Source organism: Plectrocnemia conspersa, unplaced genomic scaffold, assembly GCF_051122295.1.
Source record: "Plectrocnemia conspersa isolate PC_06_02 unplaced genomic scaffold, ASM5112229v1 ptg000013l, whole genome shotgun sequence".
NCBI lineage: Eukaryota > Metazoa > Arthropoda > Insecta > Trichoptera > Polycentropodidae > Plectrocnemia > Plectrocnemia conspersa.
The window spans coordinates 2,903,871-2,923,719 of record NW_028277177.1 but is presented as its reverse complement, the minus strand read 5'-3'; the positions used below and the strand labels follow the sequence as shown (position 1 = coordinate 2,923,719).

The window sequence follows — 19,849 nt, the reverse complement described above, 5'->3', positions numbered from 1 at the left end:
ATTGTTGGATATTCAAATACATTCGATCTTTCGAGACATAAACATTACGTTCAAACACATTCGATCTGGCATAAACACCTTCGGAAAGGTTTCTTATATGAATGTCTTCTTTTATTTCTTAAGGAAAAATAAACAATATTTGTCATTTTTAGACCACTATTAAAACCTTTCAAGAAGTATGCATATTAGGCTTGAACCGGCCTTTACTTATAGAGTTATAAAAATGGCAGTGGTTGTAAACATTTTAAAAATATTCGTACAAATTTAATTTTATATAATAAAAAATGCTTTAAATCTTTTTCGATAAAAAGAATTCCCGAGAAATAATTCTTGGGAACTTCCCAGCCTACGATACAAAAGGCCTCAGAGGACATCATATCCCCGCCAGCTTTTCTACCAGCGCTCGAAGAAAAGGCACTTTCCCAATAGCTTGTAATCAGTTTTCCGGCGTTTATTTATGGCTGTGAAATTACACCCCCTTAGGGCTAAAAACATTAAAGAAATGTGTTAAATCAAATGAAGAACATTCAAAATTATATATAAAAGAGTAAAAACGAAAAAAAAATATTTATTATTTTTTCTCTAATGTGACTTTTATGGCTGTTTTTCCTTCACTATTTTTTTTATCTGCTTTGAAACCAGAGGTGGAAATCCGAGTGCAAGCATGTAGATACAGTACGGAAGAAAAAAATATTTTCTATTTTTATTTGCCGTACGTTTGCCGATTTATAACGGTACCCACTACTAAGTTGGAGTAACTTTTTAACCCTAAAATGTAAGATTTATATCTTGTCTCTTTTATAAATCTGTTTGTACGCACAAAACCGTACCAAACGAATCCAAAGTTTAGTTTGTCTCAACATAAAAAAATTGATATATAAATTATTAATAAAACCCCAAGTGCGCGCCTCATGCGTTTATGAGGTAATCCGCCACTGACTATCCAATCAATATCATATTTTTTAATACATCTCTTACAAATATTATTATAAAAAAATCATATTTGCGAAAATCAAAAATCGCAAAATATTCACAGCTTTTCAGAAAATACTGATATAATATTTGCACGTAACGAAACCCGTCCTTGAACAACCAAGGGAGCAATAAAATGTCATTGTTTGAACAGCTTTCGAGTGTTATTAAACAATGGATTGCAGGAGGTCTTTATAAATGGGAAAATTAATTTTATCACTTTGTTTTTCGTCTCGTGTGTGCGTACAAATATAGAATATAGTACACGATAAAGTAAAACTTATTGTTATGTATAAACGCCTATCTTAAAACGCACATTGTGTAAATATTTACATTCGCGTCTAGTTTAATAATCCAGTTTTCTAAGCATTCTTTACGGCTTTATCCGACATTTTGTTTCCCATTCCTACTCCCAAACTAATAAAAGAACACGTATATTTTTAATTAAACACAGGGTGAAACCATTACACATACCAAGGTATAAAAACATTGTTGCCCTTAAGCTGTTTGACCTTTGCGTCTTTTCAATTTCCGACTTTTAATAAGACAGCTTATAAAATGTCTATAATTATACATTCGCAGAAGTAAGCAAGGAACTAACGTTGCGCACACTAAGTAATAAAAAAACAATTTGACTTAAATTGCGATGATTTTGTAAAGCAAACTGATGACGCACGTGAGTGAGTTTTCTCGCCAGATTACAGCATTGAACTTACAAATTGAGCGCTAAAAGTTATGTAAGTGAAGTGTTACATATAAAATATTATCGATTGGAGATTCGGTCAAGGAAAAACTTTCGTTAGAAGCAAATCAAATTTGCGCGTTATTAACATTCTTCCGTGCGAAATGGAGGGCAATTGATTTGCATTATGCAACATTTAGATGTCAGGGATGGCTAAACTTTTAAATAATGCTGTCTATTGGATGTCCAAAAAATCATTTCGAATTTTATATCATAAAAAATATCACCAAATAATGAAAAAACATTGCTTCAACTCGCTTTAGCAACATATCTGGGGTCCATCCGTACCCCTGTTCGTACAAAGAGTATCTTTCTCTCTTTCGTTCGCATAGGGACATAAATAATATGGTATTACGAGAAACATATTCATGAATGAGCAATGATTGATTAGCAATCTGACCAATCACAAGATAATTTATCTACTTCACTGGTATTTTAAACGACTCTAGTATATATAATATGTAAGTATGCATAATGATATAATTTATCTATTTTATTTGCTCTCTATATTGTGTACATACATGTATAAATATACCATATGAACTGTACACTGACAAACGCAACGCAAAGTCGTCATAAAACATATTATACATATGTACTGCCTTAATCCCTTGTGTAGCAATAAAGTCACATGACTTTCCCCACCAAAAGTGAATAACAACATCTGAGATAACAAAACGTGACTTATGGCTGACCTTTGTTTTACTTGAAAAATTACACTTCGCAAGCTTTTATATAATTGTTTTCTAAACAATCTGTTTATTAATGATTATTATTAAATTTAATTGATTAATGTTACAATGTTTTAAGAATAACTCTTGAAAAAGCTATCTTCATTTTTAATTCTTAATAAAATATAATGATTTGATATTCAATAATTCTGAAGTAAAAAATCATTGGAAATAAACCTAAGAATTTAAATTTAGTAGTAGACTTGAAATCTGAAATTTAATTTTGAATATAATAGTTTGTTAGTTTACCTCGTATCTTGAAATTTCTGTTCTCGTAAATCATGTTTTAATGAAAAATATTTGCATGAAAATCTTGTCGGATTTGTGCAGATGTAGAAAATCTGAAGTTTCAGTAAAAATTTAAGATAAGATTCCAGGTGTTTTCATTTAGCGTTATCTAACTAATATTTAATTAAAAATAAAAATAAACAATTCCATCTACAAACCTGTTTATAAAGCAAAGATTAACTTTAGCAAATTTACTACACATGAGCTTACAAAAAAAAAGAATGAGATGGATTTGATTGCATTTTTTACACAAGTAAAACACAGGGTTTTTCTAACGTCTTCGTGAACATTTTATCGTGTAAACGTTTATTTGTGTGAACATTTTGTCCGCGAACGTTCTGTCGCATGGACAATCTGTCGTGGACATTATGTCTGTGAGAGTTTTATATGTAAATATTTTGTCGTGACACCTTTTCGCATAGGTTTATTGCTGCAAAATAAATTACAAAATACTGCTTCTTTAATTGATCAAAACTTTAAAATATTTTTATATTAAATTTCACCATCTAAAACCGATCAATTCTTTTTTTTATCTACCAATGTAATATATAGTCATATTTTTTACATTTAGCTAATGACCATTCAAGTCTGGAAATATTTATTGAAAATTGAGCATATGATCAAACTCTAAATCGATATTACCTTGGCATTGATTGTCAGTAACTCAAAGCATGAAAACATGTCAATGCATGAAAGTTTTTAAATTAGAAAATCTATATAATTATTTAATGAAATACTATGAATTTAAAAACGACTTTTGCCCCTTCCTAAAATGAAATGTCCCTGTAAAAGAGGGTAGTTGATCTCCTCCCATTTTCACTATCACTATCATATTTAAGCCAGAATTTGTATTTTCAATTAATATAATTTAAAATGATTTGATTTGTGATAAGAGTTGATACAGCACAATAACTTTATCATTGCATATGTATGATAAATGTATACCTCAAAACAGCTGATAAACCGGTCTATATTATATTTTTTCTATTGATTTTGACATATATTGTAATAACATTGATTGAATGATTATGATACTGTACAGCAATACGTTCAACGAAAGACGAGTTTAATTATTTACAAAAAACTATCTACTTATTTCAAGCAATTTTTAGGTTAAGGTCTTTAATGCTCGCAATTGATATTTTGCACAGACAAGGACGTCAGGATTCCACGTGAATTTGGCAACAGTTGACTTTACCAACTTTGGCGACAGTCAAGGTTCGGCTAATTATTTTTTAGAATATAACGGAAGAGGAAAATCCTAGCTCTGTTTGTTTGTTTCAGAATATATTAAATCGGAGACACAGTACAACTACGAAATAGAAAAGAGACCTCGACTTTTAATTAAGCGAGTTCATTGTCCGAGAAGTAAGCTGTCGGTTCATTGTTCTGTCAATAAACTTATAGATGTTTTTGAAGAAGGTTAATAAAATGCGAATCTTAAGGATTTTAATTAAATATTCATATATAATTATTTTTTTATTCTATAAGCATTTTTGGTTATCTATTTACTTGATTGCTATAACTAAAATTATACTTACCTTACAGCTCAGTTCAAGTTCGTATATTTATTACTGTAATAAAGCTTCAGATGCTCGTATATTTCGACAACTTTCATACACAGGTAGTCAAGGATTCACTCAAAGGTTGTATGAAATCTTGTTGAAAATTACATTTAAAGAATCCTCGTGTGAAATAAACCAAAATCCATAAATTTTAAGTCCTTGTCCTTGTTCGTTCTGATGAATTTATGCAAAAAATATGCAATATAAAATTTATTACTTGATAAGAATTTTTAAATCAGATTATTAAGCAATTAAATCTTACGTCATGCAATTTTTTTTAGAAATCAATATACTAATTTGTTACCTTGTTTTGAGTTCTAGGGTTTTTCCACATCCCAATTTTTCCTTATTGAGTACGGATTATCCAGAAACTAACACAAAAAATATTCTGTTTTACTGTCTAATCTTTATATGAATTATTTCCTAGACTCGCTAGAAAAAAATGTAGTCTTTAATACACCTAGATAGGGTAAAAATAAATTAAAGTAAATATGATTCGCCCTTCAACTTTTTACACTGCGGAAAACTATTCGATTACGATTTACACAAATGAAGCGGAAAATTGTTTTTTTTTTTAATTTCCACCGATGTAATCAGTTGTTTTGCGTATATTAATAATAAATTGCGCGTTTCTTGTTATGAAATTTTATTTTTAAAAGAAATAATACTCATACTATAGTTATAAAAAATCTAATAATATGTCTTAGTTTTAAACATACACATAAGCAAGTATACTTTCAAATGTATAAATAATACTACACTTAAATTAAACTGTATATTAATTGCACATGTAAATAATATTATCTTAAATAAAATAATTGTCAAGTGTGCCATAATAGTCGTCCGTAATGCATAGCAATTGTATTTATTGTAAATCATCAGGTAGCAATTATGTAAATAGACGTTTTTTAATGTATACGTTGACTTTCACTGGTCCTTCGAATCCGTATGAACGGAAATAACGGCAACTTCTTCTTTAAGGGAGAAGTTAAATCAAATCACGCGAGTTATATTTTAACCAATTTATAGAAAACAGGTCATATTATTTGTATTCTTAAATATGCTTATTTTAAGAACACAAAATATATTCAGTTTTTAGGATAGTAATAAACTACCATTTATTGCATTTTAATTTGAGAATTAATTTGAATCTTCTAACCTACTGATAAAGTCACGCATTGTTTAATAAAACGACAGCTGACTATCAAAATTCCCCCCCCCCCCCCTTACTTGAAAAAGCTGAAATGACATCTCTGGTTCTAAACTAGAAATTCGGGTTATCTTTCAAAGTAGATTTATAAAAACAGCTTCGAATTTATAAAAATATGCCATTTAAATGAAATCATATCAGAATACATTTTCACTGGTAAATATAGATTTACACCAGAGAAAGTATAATTTATATGGCAAATGCTAGTACAAATATATTATTTTAACTTTTCCATACATAGTGATATATACATAAACGTACTTATCATTATTTATTTACATGCGATGTATAAATAATACAGTGAATGTGTATTTTTTTAGTGAAGTTTTATTCACTAGAAAAGTCCAAATACATTTTCACTAGCGAAAATATAATTTAACTGATAGGCGTTAATATGCTACTTTTAAATGTCTATGAAAATAAATTTAAGCGCAAACCTAACCTACATGAATTAACCAAACCCAACTTGACGTAATGAAAGTTCTAAAACTAATTATAGTTTTAAAACTTTCATTAGCCCAAAATACAAACTAAGCCAATTCAACTCTCAGATAAGATAAGCGGAAGAAAAAGTACTGACAGACGTCAGTACTTTGAACGTAATATGAACGCTAGATTACCGAGCGTTCCCACTGCGATGGTAAGATTTTATTGCTTTTGCCGGAAATTTTTGACTTCTGAGAAGGGATAATTCTTTTTGCGCTCTCCTATTGGTCAAATTTTTAGATATACTTCATTTGCTTCTCACTTATTGTAAGTCGTAATAATGTCATAACAAGTCTTGCTTGTTACGTGAATTATAAACAGGGACATCATATTGAGGGGTAGGGAGGAAGTTGGGGCATTTGCTTCCCCCATTGATTTTGGCATGAAAACTGCTTATTATTAAATAAAATACTATGAATCTTAATGAAATCGAAATATGAGAAAAACGGCTCCTCCCTGGAAAAAGCTGAAATGACGTCCGTGTTCTAAGCCGAACCAGGATTGACGTGAAGTGAAAAGCAGCTGCTTCTTCGTTCTTTTAAAGTTTATCTTGCTCAATATTGGTGCGAGCTCAGCTGAACTTTTGTATATTCCAAGTTAGAAGTGAAATGGTAGAAAATTTAGTTCTGTCTTTTAAATTTGGTGCACGCTGTATTACCCTTTTAGAATTGGCAGAGGTGCTTCGCTCTTTCCTACTCATGCCCATCTAGCCAATGCAGTGGTTCGAGGCTGTAAATAAAGATAAATCTGCAGTAGTATTAGATAATATAAGAATTTATGTTCAATAATACTTGTTTTATCGGGGAAAATATGTTATGGATTCCCTTCATAAAAATTAGACTAATTTACATACATAAAATTAAATAGTTTTTTTTAAATTAGTAAATAGTTAAAATGCCTTTACTTTATTAAGTAGAAGACATTACAGATGTTGCTAAATTAGATAAGATGTATTAATTAATAAACTTATATACATATACAAAACATATTTTATGGAAAAGGGTATCACTGAGGTTATGTCATATACGTCCTAATTAAACGTTAGCTTTATCAAATGAAATAATGTATTCTAATTTTAAAAAAGAGTTCAAATACCTTTACCTGTCATTGAACAGAAACATTAGAGAAGGATTTAGATGTAGCTTAGAAATTAACCACTGTTTATAGGTAAAAAGGCATCTTATATATGAAAATGCTGGAAAAAAATATCGATTTGTTTTTTTAAAATGTCTATCATCATCTCCATTAAATATTTTAACACTAAGTTTATTTAAGTTATTGCCTTGATGTCTTGTCTGTTCCAAAACAAAACATAGTGAATTAACAAGGTTAATGGTTAAGGAGATGCTGTTGAATAATAAACTATTAAATTTAATCTTACAAGATATAACTGGTAAGGAAAAAATAATTTATCCATAGTTTCTATGAAATACTTCCATACTGTTTTACTACTGTGTATTTATATTAATAATACAGAATTAAAATTAGTTCTTAGTATTATAATTGTAATAATCTATGTATGTTTCCTACACATATAGGGGCATAATAATCACGATGATTCAGACTTCAAAACTGCAACTTTGTATTTTCCTTGTGTATTTGAATATTTATTCAATGCAATTTTGATACCATTGAAGGTTTGAGTTTGTTTCTTAGAAATTTCCACAAATAATATAATCTGGTAAATTAAAAATAATCCAATTATACAAACTGTCGCTTGTGAACTAATAAAATATTAAAAAATCAAACACATAGTAGAGTTTCAAACCAACTCATTTATTGTATAAAAATTCTCACACGTATCATTCCTTTTTATTCATTCTAAAGTTCTGCTTTATTTGCCGATATGCTTCGATGGCTTCTCTTTGAGAAGCTTCTATATTTTTTCTAATATTATCAGGTAATTCTTTTCGCTTCGCCTTTAAATCAATTCCATTATTGACAATTGCTTTGCTCTTATTAAGCGTTACATTTGATTTCTGTGTGGATTGATTATTATTTTCAAATATTTTATTGAGAAGAAGATCCTTTCGAGCGGGCTATAAAATAATATATAATAAGTTAAACTTAATAAATTAAAAATTCATCATAATAAACTCACTCTTGGTGCTCCTTCGACTGTTTCTGCTTTTCTTGGTTTGATTTTCAATGTAGGTGGTTCGTGAACGACTTCACCAAATTTTACAAAATCAGTTTTAACCAAGTACATTTTATCCAATTCTTTACTCTGGAATTACGGTAATTATCAATGTTAAAAATACAATACATATGTATATAATCAATTTTAGTTAAAACTAGAGTTTACTTCTTTTTTCTGATCCTTTATTTCTTTTTCTCTCAAAGTTCGTTTTTGTGATTTTGTCAATTTTGGCGTATTGTCATTTTTCTTTTTCCTTTTCAATCTTCTAAACCTTTTCTCCTCTTCTTCATTTGGTTCTCTTTCCTGTAAATAATAATAAGCCATTTTTAATGCACATTTTCCCTCCTCAACATTAAATATAGATTAAAAAAAAACAAACGGCTTCTTTCGGCATGTCGTTTATTATATCTTTAAATGTAGCTTCATTTTTGAGAGTTTTTATAGCTTCAGTTATACGCATATTAAAATTCTTTTTAGATTCTCCGTCTAGTAATTGTAATTTTTTAACAGGATTCGCAGTGTTTTTCTTTAAAAATTCTATAAAAAAATAAAATCTCAATAATATTATATTAACAAATAAATAACAACAGTATCATATAACACTTACTCATTTTATTTTGTGTTTTAGTAATAGTTTTGTTTTTAATTTTATCAGATTTTTTCTGCTCTGGTTTTTCAACATTCTTCCAACTCATCAATTGCTTCAAACTCCTCGGAATCGGTTGCTCATCAGGACGAATCGGAGCTTTGTTTGTTTTGCTTTTTAATCTATAAGTATTTCAACAATACATTTTAGAAGATATCAAGCAGACGTATATTTTAGGTTATATTTTCATTAAATTCGTGTTTCAATATTAAAATAATATTTAAATGTATTATCTTACACCGCTAATCTTTGAGCATGTTGTTTATATGGATCTTTAACCCCACGATGTTTCTTTCCTGGAATTTTTCTACCCATTTTGACAGTAGTTGAGGAGCGGTGCTCAAAACAAAAGCACGAGGGTTTCAAAATGGCAACACTGTTTTACATTTACCTTTTTTGCCTTTTTTCCCTTTGATTATTTTTGTAGTAACGTTTAAAGTTAATAAAAATAAAATATTTAAATTAAATATTAATTAAAATTTTAAATGAAATAAACTTATATTTCCAATTGCATTGTACTTTTTTCATATATTGAAAACTACGTTCCACATAATTTGTCAATACTGTTTTTTTTAATCTAAAATAAATTATAAAATTCTCATTTTTACGTTAAAACTTTTAATTTTAACTAGATTATACTAATGTGGGGTAATAACGAACAAACTGTTAATATTACGTGTTTGAATATAATATGTAAACGTCTTTGTCTTGTATTTAAAATGTATTTATAGAGAATGTTTTAAATATATTTTACACCCAATTTTGCAAATTGCAATGCAAGACTATGCCTTAGGCGGTTTCCATAAATGATTTCATAGATTTTTCGTCAATTTTTTGTCCCTAAATAAGGCACAATATGTCATTGGGCCAGACTCTCGTTTGTTTTACATTGTAACAATTCATCTGACCCCCCCCCCTCCTTCCTAAACCTATGAATTTATTGAAAAAAAAGAAAAAGAAAAATAATTATCGTCATAATACCAATGCCCCTGTGTGAGCGTAAGCGCTATTGCATGATACTGGAAATTAAGCCGACACCCAGCAGTAGTCTTGCATCTGATTGCATTAGTTAAGGCTTGTATCTATGTTTGCATGGACACAGGTAGTGAGTGTCAAAAAGGATAACACATAAAAACTTTCTGAGCCTTTCATAAAATGACGATCAAAAGAATCTTCTCGTTTAGCTTGTGCTTAAAATTATTTTTCATTCAAGGTAAACGGTACGCAATTGCCCACAAACTTTCTCCCCCCCCCCCCCTTTACAATTTCCACTAACCCATTTCTGTCTCAAATCGGTGAATGATACCGAATACTATCAATACTACTATGCGACGGTAGATCACTCTGCGGGAGGTCTGTCAATGTAGGAGATCTGGCCCAGCGCTGGAATACACAGTACTCTGGAGCGAAAGCCAAGCTAGGTTGGATCACAGTTGCTCATAGGTTGACATTTCAGAGTCTAATAATCTAATAGAACGTGGTGCCCAAGACGTCTTTTTTGAGTCATACATAAACAAGGACCAGGCAACTCTTATTTTTCTTCGAGGCTCAGACATAAATGTCCGAAGGCTGCAATCAGCTTCCATGTCTTTCTTAGGTATCTTAGAAATATTTTATGAACTTTCTCAATCATAAAATAATATTTAATATCATTTTAATTTAAAAAACGTGAATTATTTATAGATTATCAAAGTGAAATGCGTTAGTTTATAGAAACGTGTACATAAATCGATTTTATATTTGTAATGCAACTTGAGGTACGCGTTTGCTGGTTGTTGGGTACACGAAAGGTGAATTTTTTATTGCGAATATACGATATCCAGGCATAACATATTATTTCTTATTCTTTTCATAAAAATAACGAATTTTATCATTTGCAAAAAAAATAATTGATATTATGCTAAAAGTTTTTCTCTTATATCGGTCTTCCAACTTTCTCACCCGCACAGGACGATGCCGTTCACAAGAGTCAATCTGTCTGATAACATTACTAAAGCTCTTGAAACATGGCATCTGTCGTGGCGGCGTCATTTTCGTTCCGACAAATTTAACGCTTGTTACTTGTGATTACCGATAAACTTTTTATTACTAACCAAAATCAATAAAATTGATTTTATCTAAAACATAAATTGCAAAGTAAAAGACCAGTGCTTCTCAAGTCAAGGCTCAAAATTTACTGCAAAACATTAAAAAGCCAGTATTCGATTATTTTAAAAAGTAAAAATATAGTGTGTGAGCGAGTGCATCAAATGGCAGCATGTAATCTTACATATTTTTCGGCATTTGCAAATAAAGCATCTCAATTATAAAAAAACTTCATGTTCAGTTTATCTGACTCTGGGGGGCTAACTTGAGGTCACTATCGCGTCACAAAGTAAGCCCCCCAGTGTAAATTGGAGTCAATACTGCTTATAAAATCAAGGTTCACAAACTCGAGTCTTCGTGTTTATACAGAAGTATAATAGCTTTATGGAGACAAAGTTTTTAGCAGATTGTTCGGTTTTTCTCTGGCAATACTGAATGGCGGGAAGGAAGACTTGATTGAAAGACGCGGCTGTAGAGCAACGGCGCTTCGGCCCTGTAAAATTTATCTTAACTTGAAGTAGTAACTTATATCACCTGAACCAGATTTGAAATAAATAAATTAATATAATAATTTGCTGCAGTTTGTTATGTTTTTAACTATACATTTATGATGTATAACTTAATTTCATAATAATTATTCTTCGAGTGTGAATACAAAATATACTATGTGCACTTTACAATTTTTCTGTTTTTTATTGAACCATTTATAGCAGCAGTAGTGTGGCAAGATTTTACGTAATTATAAATGATTAAGTAGAATTGTATTGTACAGATTTTAGCCGTGTTTGTTTTTATTACGCGGAAGTGCCTTTTTCTAAATGAATTGAGGTTGTAAAATTCCAGACAAATAATTTTATAAAAGCTTTTATTATTTTCAAATACGTTTAATTTACCTTTTCTAATCCTTACTGAACTAAACGATTAACTATCTAAAATATAATTTTATTATTTCTTAGCCTCTTTATAAAAAACCCCACATTTTTACCTATAAATTTCAAAGTTCGCAAAACTCTCTGTTTTTTCTACAAAGTATCTAGTTTTTTTCTTTTCCATTTAAAATTCTCAATTTTGCCCATTACTAATTTAGTTATCTAGTGGTCATTTTAACATTACGAAGTACAGTAAGCGAGACTCAAATATTGACTATTGATCAAATATTGACTATTGATTAAACTATTGATCAAAATTTGGTTTGAATACACTTTGACCAATACACTCATATCAGAAATCCGTAGTAATATCGGTAAGAATAGCAATCATATTTTTAAAACAGTATCAAATAAAATTGCAAAAAACTATTGAGCAATATGTGAGGTGTGACGTCTGTTTATACTTTTTCATCTGCTTATTTCCACCTGAAAGTTGTGTTGGATTATTTTATATTTTGAACTTGACATAACGGAAGTTCTAAAACTTAAATTAGTTTTGGAACTTTCAGTAGGTTGGGTTTAAGTTTAAATAGCAAATGGAAGTTTCACAACTAGCAAAATAAGTTTTGTAGATAATTTAATGCAGCATTTAAATTCACTAGCGTCTACCAGTTAAATAATATATTCGCTAGTAATGATATATTGATATTGGTGAAAATGTATTTGGATTTCATCAGTAAAAATATAACTTCGCCGATAAATACACATTTACTGTAACATTTCTACATCGCATGTAAATAAAAATGTATATCTACCGGGGATATATTTCACCGAAATATTATATTTTAAAATATATTTTCAGTAAAGATTCGAGACCGTTTCATTTTAAATTTTCTTAAAGGGATAACTCGAGAATTTCTGTTTTAGAATCAGGGACGTCATTTTAGATTTTTCTTTGAGATGGGAGGGGGCAAAAGATTCATAGTATTTTATTGAATGACATGCATTTTTCTGTGCAAATTCAATAGGGGACAATGGCTTCCATATTTATATTCGATATGATCGCTATTAGTTGTTTTATGGCCAACGCGGCTATACGTAGGTGCAGATCGCTCCGCTTATTGTCAGTGTCAGCGCAGCGCCCGTAGCGTTCGGGTGCGGCGCAGCCCGATCGGGTTTGTTTTCGTTCGCGTTCGGCCCGTAGTCCCCATGAGCCTCGCGCAGCAACCCGACGGCTGTCGCGCCGCCTGCTTCGTCAACTTCAACCAAGATACGACGTTAGTTCGCTTCCATATTGCCATTCCGCCATTTTGCTATTCCTATTCTTGGCCGACCTCTCGGCGGCGATCGATTGCGACTGCTCCACTGTAAACAAACATGGCGGATTTTGTGTTTTTATTTACGTGCTACACTTTGACAATCGTTCGCTTATCGGTCGTACGTCATTCGACGCATTAAAACGCTATTACGCTAACGCTTTGTTTACTAAGATTCGGACGCAATGTAAATAAAAATATTTACGCGCTTTGCATAACCAGCTGTATTTAAGTCGCGCGCGCGTCATACCTACTGCCGAAATTTACTTGTAAATAAACGTTGAGAAGCTCTGAATTTTTTCACCTCGTACTATCACGACAAAGAACGTGAATCGATCGTGATTTTTCATTATTGCATCATCCGCTTTTAATTAACGAGTGGTTTATGGTCGTTTTTTGAACGATTAGGAATTTAGTTAATTGTTATTTTTAAATTATCATCTCAACGCTCGTAACATTTTTATGTTTCTGTTCACCGTTTTACGGCCATAAACCTTTAAAATATGTTGTATTTTTTTAATATCGACAAAAATAGTTACAATGACATTCGCGATGACCGTCAAAATATTATTGAAATTTAAAATAATTGTGACGTCACTCGTGCTATGTATTTTTATTCTATCCGAAAGTCATTATTACCATTAGTCATCGTTTGATTTTGATCCATTTTCAGCCAAATATATCTACCTGTTTCTTTGTCGAGTCTCTCAGCTCGTTATGACTAATCTTTCTCTTCGCTCGGGTCTTTGTTAATATTTTATTATTAATGGCACGTTTCAGATTTCGTTTCCGCAAAACGCACAAAGTGTACATACAGATATAGGGACTGATACATTTTCCTCTTTATATGTGTCCTCTTTATAGGGTGGAGAAGAGAGGGAGGTGTTTTGCGTGAGCCCTGGATTGACCTGGATTTCAACAATAGATATTTTATTTATTTATTACAAATCTGATAGCTCTTGATAACCTACATCAAATTTACATTATTAGACAAAAAGTATAAACATGTAAAGCAATAAATTCCTGTGATGTACACCAAGTGTACGTGTTATCTTTTTACTTGAATATTTTTATTAGGTGCAAGTAATTTTGAATTACTAGTTTTCTACACATGTTGCAGTAGCGATATTTAGTTCGTGCGGCACCCATTTTAAAGCATTTTTGATTAACCTAGCTGTTCTGATTCAACGTCACGTTATTTTTGAAACAGCCATATTTGCTTTATTCCTTATTTTTAATTCAATAATTGAATTGAAGCAAAAAATAATAAAACTATTCGATTTAAAACAAACACTTTTGATAATACATAGCTAAATAAATATACTGTCCTACTGTGCGTCTGCACCGAACTTCGACCGCGTTGACAGCGAACATGTGTGAAGTCTGATAACCAAATTAAAAAAAAACACGTTACAGATGATGTCATTGTATTTCGAAAAAAACACATTTATTTCATAATATGTAATTAATTTATATATTTTGATTTTTAGTTTAATATTCCAATTAATTGACAATAAGTAAATTGTAAATAAGATCTGTTCAGATTAAACGGATTCGACTGTATAACTCTTTGATACACATCTTTTATTACAAATGCACACAATATTGTGTAACATAAAAATGTACACCTAGTCTCGAGTTTTTCCAATTCCCGGGAAGCAAAACACAAATTTTCTAAATAAAGTAATTAATACGAATTACCATGATTTAATTTACTAGCTCCTCATAGCTACAGCGGAAAACATCGATTTCGTGTATAGTTGATTACGATACAAACAACATTAAAAATGTTGTTTGTATCGTAATCAAAAAAACTAACATTACTAAAAACAACATATCAATGGTTCCAGTTCCAGTGAAATGTACTCAAATTATCACTTAATTTGTTGTTTTTTATATTAATTTTCTTTCACTTAAATTGTAAAACGTATTTTAATTTTTTCCCTTAAATGATAACGACAAACGTTTTTGTAAACCAAATTGTGTTAATAATAAATTGTAAACATGAAAATGGTTATAAACCAGTAACAAGTATATTACAGTAGACCCCCCCCCCCAATAACACGATAAATTGGGAACGTTCTATTTGGGGGCGTGTAGTTGGGGGGGGGACTAGAAAATACTCCTACATTTTATGCAATACGTACGTACGAATCAGGCGCGTGTGCTGAGATATCTTCCCTTTGTCTCCCTCACACATTAGTAATGGGCACCCAAATAGCACGTCCCCAATTTACCGTGTTATTGGGGGTTATATTTAAAAAATATAAATTAATATTTATATTATTAAAATAAACATCAAAAAATGAGAATAATGGAATGACTTTTTAGATAACTTATCATCCAAATTAGTTGTAAATGTTTTTATTTTAATTTAGCTACTAATATTGAGGTATACGATTATAAATTTACAAAAATATGCGTTAATTTTTTTATTTTATTAATTTATTTAGCCAATATAGCTAATTCTTTATAAAGTGCAAAAAATTTAATCAAAACATGTATGATAATTTTGTTGATTATCCTAGGAATATTATTATACAAATTTACACCTCCGTACATTATTCCTTTGGCCGTACTCGCTTTTTTATACTTCATATTCTATAATTAGTAAATCTATTTTTATTTCAAACTACACACATTGCTTTAATTTGTAAATTTTGCATCATCGTTTTATGTACCGTGTTAATCATTTGTAATTTTATTGAAGTGGGGCAATATAATATTATTGTAGATTATATTTTATGTTTGTACTTATTAATATCTCATCCAAGATAATCTATGTATGTATGTACCTATTTTTCTATTATTTTTTAAATTTGTGACTACAATGTTCCTTAAACTTTATGTTTTTATTTACATACAATTTTATCTTTTATCTAATATATATTATATCAATAATAAACATACATTTAGTTTAAGTGCAGTATTTTTAGTTCATTATTTAAGTTAACGATATATATATACATATTTAATGAAAACAGATGTATTGTAATGTATATTATTAACAGCAATGGTGCTAGTTTGCACCCCTGTGGTACACCATAAGATATTATTTTCTCTTTGAAATACGCATAATTTATTTTATCTTTATCTTTTCTATTTTTTAAATAATTACTTAACAATCTTAAAACGTTTTCACTTTAACATTATTATTTTGTCTATTGTTTCGAGAGCTCTCTTGAACTGCTCCAATGATTTTGTTCGAATCAGCTAACAACCAATCATTTATCACTAATTGTAACCCAGTCTCAGTCGCATGTTTTTCTCTGAATAATTTACTGCCATAATTCACGAGCATATGTATGTCATTTATTGCGATTTTAAGAAATCGTTCGATCGAAGTCATAAAATATTCAGCTTCCATTTCTGATAGTAATAAATACGGAACAGGCGATGGTTAAGTCCATACTTAGTTCAAATGCACCTGCTGGTGAATAATACAATAATATCGCCGACTATTAATATAAGTTAATTCTTTATTTGCTGTGAAATAAGTGCAAATTACATTTTTTGAGCTTAGGGGAGGTGCTTTACCTTATCCTACTTTCGACTGTCTGGCCAATGTGATACTTCGGGGTGGGAACAGAAAGGGTCATGATTTGGCAGTGCTGTCACTGCTTCCAAAACTGTTCCGCGCTTGTATAATCAAGAAACATTATTATTATAATACATAAAATATTTGTTTAGTGGTTCATATTTTTATGTAGAATAGGAGAGGGTATTTCAATTGGTACGTTAAGTATAAGCAAAAGTTTGATATAGACGACTTCCTTTTTAACAATAAGTACTACCTAGATATCTGGTAGCATGGTATTTACCAAAGATAAGATAATGTTTATAAGACCGAATTGAAAAACTGTGCGTGACGTTGACCGTCATTGTCGATTTTGGGGAATATTATTATATCAACTCTAAAAGATCTAAAGCTGAACAAAAATACGTATCATGATACATATTGTAATAAAAATACGCACCCGTGTAACTGAAAACATGCTATTTTACAACTGCTGATGTGCAACTAATTTGCAGCGTGTAATCTCGTCCTGGTCTCTTTGTTTTTCGCGAACAAAGAGCGATATTTTAATAGCGTAAAAAATTGTGCACGAGTCGAATAGAAGTGAACGAGCTGTTAGATACATCGACAGGTTTCTGCTGTTAAATGTTACAATGTCGAACAGCTGATATATACATGCATAAGCAGCAGTGAGTGGGCAAGGTTATCTTTTTATGTGCCAAGCGCTCGCAGCTCTAGTCGTATAGCTGTAGTGTTACGCGGGAATGATGTCATCGCAGCAATTATGCCATTTTACTGTATGAATTCGATCGGGACTGCTCGTTCTGCACTTGGATACCATCCCTCGGTGTCGAGTTACAGCCGGGGGGACCGGGAATCGATAATATGCGACCTCTGTTGTCGTAGGTGACGTCGGGGTAAAATAAAAACACCACCCTCGTAGTTGCCAAGCGAGAGTCGCTGCATCGCGTAGGCGTACCTTCGTGAGTGACGTCGGTTTTCACAGATTGTTGGCTTTTCTTCAAAGCGGGCTCGTTAAAATTCGTTCGATAAACTGCGAGTACAAAAATGCCTTATCTTAGGTGACCTATTACCGCTATCGCTCAACTCGGCGACGCTAGCTATTTTTTAATTGAAAAGCGAATCTTTGAAACGGATCTAATTAGCATATTGGCTGTTCAGTGTTCAGCACAACATTTTAAGTATTTTCAGGCTTTGTTTTACTGGACTTGTCTTTTCATTTTACATGACCGTACATACTTTTGTATGTAACAAAAGTCTCATAGTGAGATTTTTCTAAAGAAAGAACTATATAAAAGTATGTGAAATATCGAGCATTGTGTGTGAAATTCAATGAGCAAGTTAAATCATAATTTCATACACTCGAAAGTCTGTATGTTGTTGTCGATCGATAGTTCAATAGAGAACGTATTTTAGTCTATTTTCAAACGTAAACGGTATCCAAAAGGGTCACATACTTCGCTAGTAGTTATTTTCAGTTGAAAACAACGCTGCTTCCGTTTGTTCCCAGTGATCATTGACCATAAATGGTGTTTTTGTGTATCCAATTTCCACAGCAGCATAAATGGCTAATAGATTATTCTTGTTAATTGAATAGTAGGGTTTGTCGTTTTTTTATAAATTTATGCTGGCCTTCTGTGGAGGTCCGACAAGCCAAGAATAAAGCCGCAGCGTAGAACTCGAGGGCATAGGCCCTCTATGATGCGCGCTTGCGTCATGTCTCGGCAAAGGAAGGGAAGGGGTTTCTCGGAACCAAATAGCGTAGTCCGTAAAGACACTAATTTTCATCCGCAGCAGACTAATATTTATTTATAATAATGCGCTATTATTAAAAACCGGATCCAGCTGCAAATTATAATACATGGTGTCTTTAATATTTGCTCGTATATATTGCTTGTTACTAAAAATACTACGAAATTTTCATATTCTTCTTATAATCTAGTTCCGAGAAGCGGTGTTTAAATTTGAATTAAACAAGGGCGGAACAGCGTAGTTCGTAACGTCTCAGATTAATAACTGAGGTTGTGGGTTCGAGCCCCGGCAGCGGCACTTGAATTTTTATTTAAAAAATATGCTATTATTAAAAACCGGCCTCAGCTGCAGTGATATACATATGCAATAAATTATATTACACATAATTATTAATATAGATGTCACCGATTCTTAGTGGTTAATACTTAGATAGGTATTAATTATATCTGATTCACTTAATCAGATGATACAGATTTACCCCATTGTAACGCATTGGGTGATCCCTGTCAGGTTACAACAGAAAATTTAATAAAATAAATAAATTAGATCATTCGCTTCAGATTATTTTTACGTCAATTGAATTTGATAGATTCTATTCAAAAATATCATTTATTTTCACAGTTCATGCTCACAGAACTTTTAAAAATGACTGAAAACTTCTTGTGCAGACCCACCCTTTTCTATGCAGCGGTATAAACATGCAACCGTTGTAATACATTTTAAAATATTCGTACAAATTTAATTTTTATTAACAAAAAAAATGCTATGATAATTTTCTCAAGAAATCTAGTAATTTTTGCGATGAGAATTTTAACATGGACATGACATGGAAAGGGTTAATATAATCCCATTAGGATTTGTCGTTTTTTTAAAATAGATTTGTAAATACTGTAAGCTTTAATTCTCCTTCACTAGTTTAACCCTTTTAATTCCATATGATTTTGCTTTATATGTATGCGAAAAAAACTTTTACCATTTTCAAAAAAATGCTTATATATAGTTTTTAAAAAATAAAAAATAATCCGTGTGCTTTTTATGACGTGTATAGATAATATCTATATTTTACAAAAATATTATTAAAGAAAATAAATTATAATAGTATGTTTTGATTAAATTTATTTAGTGTATAAATAATTAGGTAAATAATTTAATAAAATAAATATACAATAAGTTTAAAGCATACAACATATCTTAAAACACATTTAATTTATTTAGAAAATTTATTCCTATTATCTAGTGCATGGTTTCCCAAACTATGTTCCGCGGAACACTGGTGTTCCGCGGATCCAAAATATGTGTTCCGCGGAGCCTAAATAGATATTTCACAAAAATTTGGAGTAAATTAAAAAAATTGTTAGTCTTGCTAATACATAAAAATTGTTCATAAATCTGATAAAAAAGCTTGAGACTATTGTAATTTATTGCGTTAAAACAGGATTGGGTGTATTCTTTTGGAAATATAAATGATTTAAATAAAATTTGCATAAAAATGAATCGATTTTCTTGTAC

General features: G+C 30.8%; 2 protein-coding genes across 6 annotated transcripts in view; one reads left to right on the top strand and one right to left on the bottom strand.

Moving 5' to 3' along the window:
• Positions 1–7,749: 7,749 nt before the first annotated feature.
• Positions 7,750–9,158, bottom strand: LOC148227016 (uncharacterized). The gene is made up of 6 exons (XM_088201414.1): positions 9,019–9,158; positions 8,742–8,902; positions 8,514–8,671; positions 8,300–8,437; positions 8,096–8,221; positions 7,750–8,033 (listed from the first exon to the last, which is right to left on the bottom strand). The coding sequence occupies exons 1-6, from the start codon at positions 9,093–9,095 to the stop codon at positions 7,797–7,799; spliced, it is 897 nt and encodes a 298-aa protein (XP_088057540.1). The 5' UTR covers positions 9,096–9,158; the 3' UTR covers positions 7,750–7,796.
• Positions 9,159–12,860: 3,702 nt separating this feature from the next.
• The window catches only part of Atg18a (Autophagy-related 18a), a 28,317-nt gene continuing 21,328 nt past the window's right edge, over positions 12,861–19,849 (top strand). For all 5 annotated transcript variants that reach the window (XM_088202778.1, XM_088202780.1, XM_088202779.1 and 2 more), the window contains exon 1: positions 12,861–13,011. In XM_088202778.1, the coding sequence (XP_088058904.1) occupies positions 12,944–13,011 (68 nt within the window). In that variant the 5' untranslated portion in view covers positions 12,861–12,943. The remainder of the gene's footprint in view (positions 13,012–19,849) is intronic.

What these genes read in the sequence shown, in the direction of transcription:
- LOC148227016 (XM_088201414.1), bottom strand. Translation starts at nt 9,095, where the DNA reads ATGGGTAGAAAAATTCCAGGAAAGAAACATCGTGGGGTTAAAGATCCA. An exon ending in CATGCTCAAAGATTAGCGGT is followed by an intron (nt 8,903 to 9,018) that starts GTAAGATAATAC and finishes AAATACTTATAG; the next exon opens with ATTAAAAAGCAAAACAAACA. An exon ending in TAAAACACAAAATAAAATGA is followed by an intron (nt 8,672 to 8,741) that starts GTAAGTGTTATA and finishes ATTTTTTTATAG; the next exon opens with AATTTTTAAAGAAAAACACT.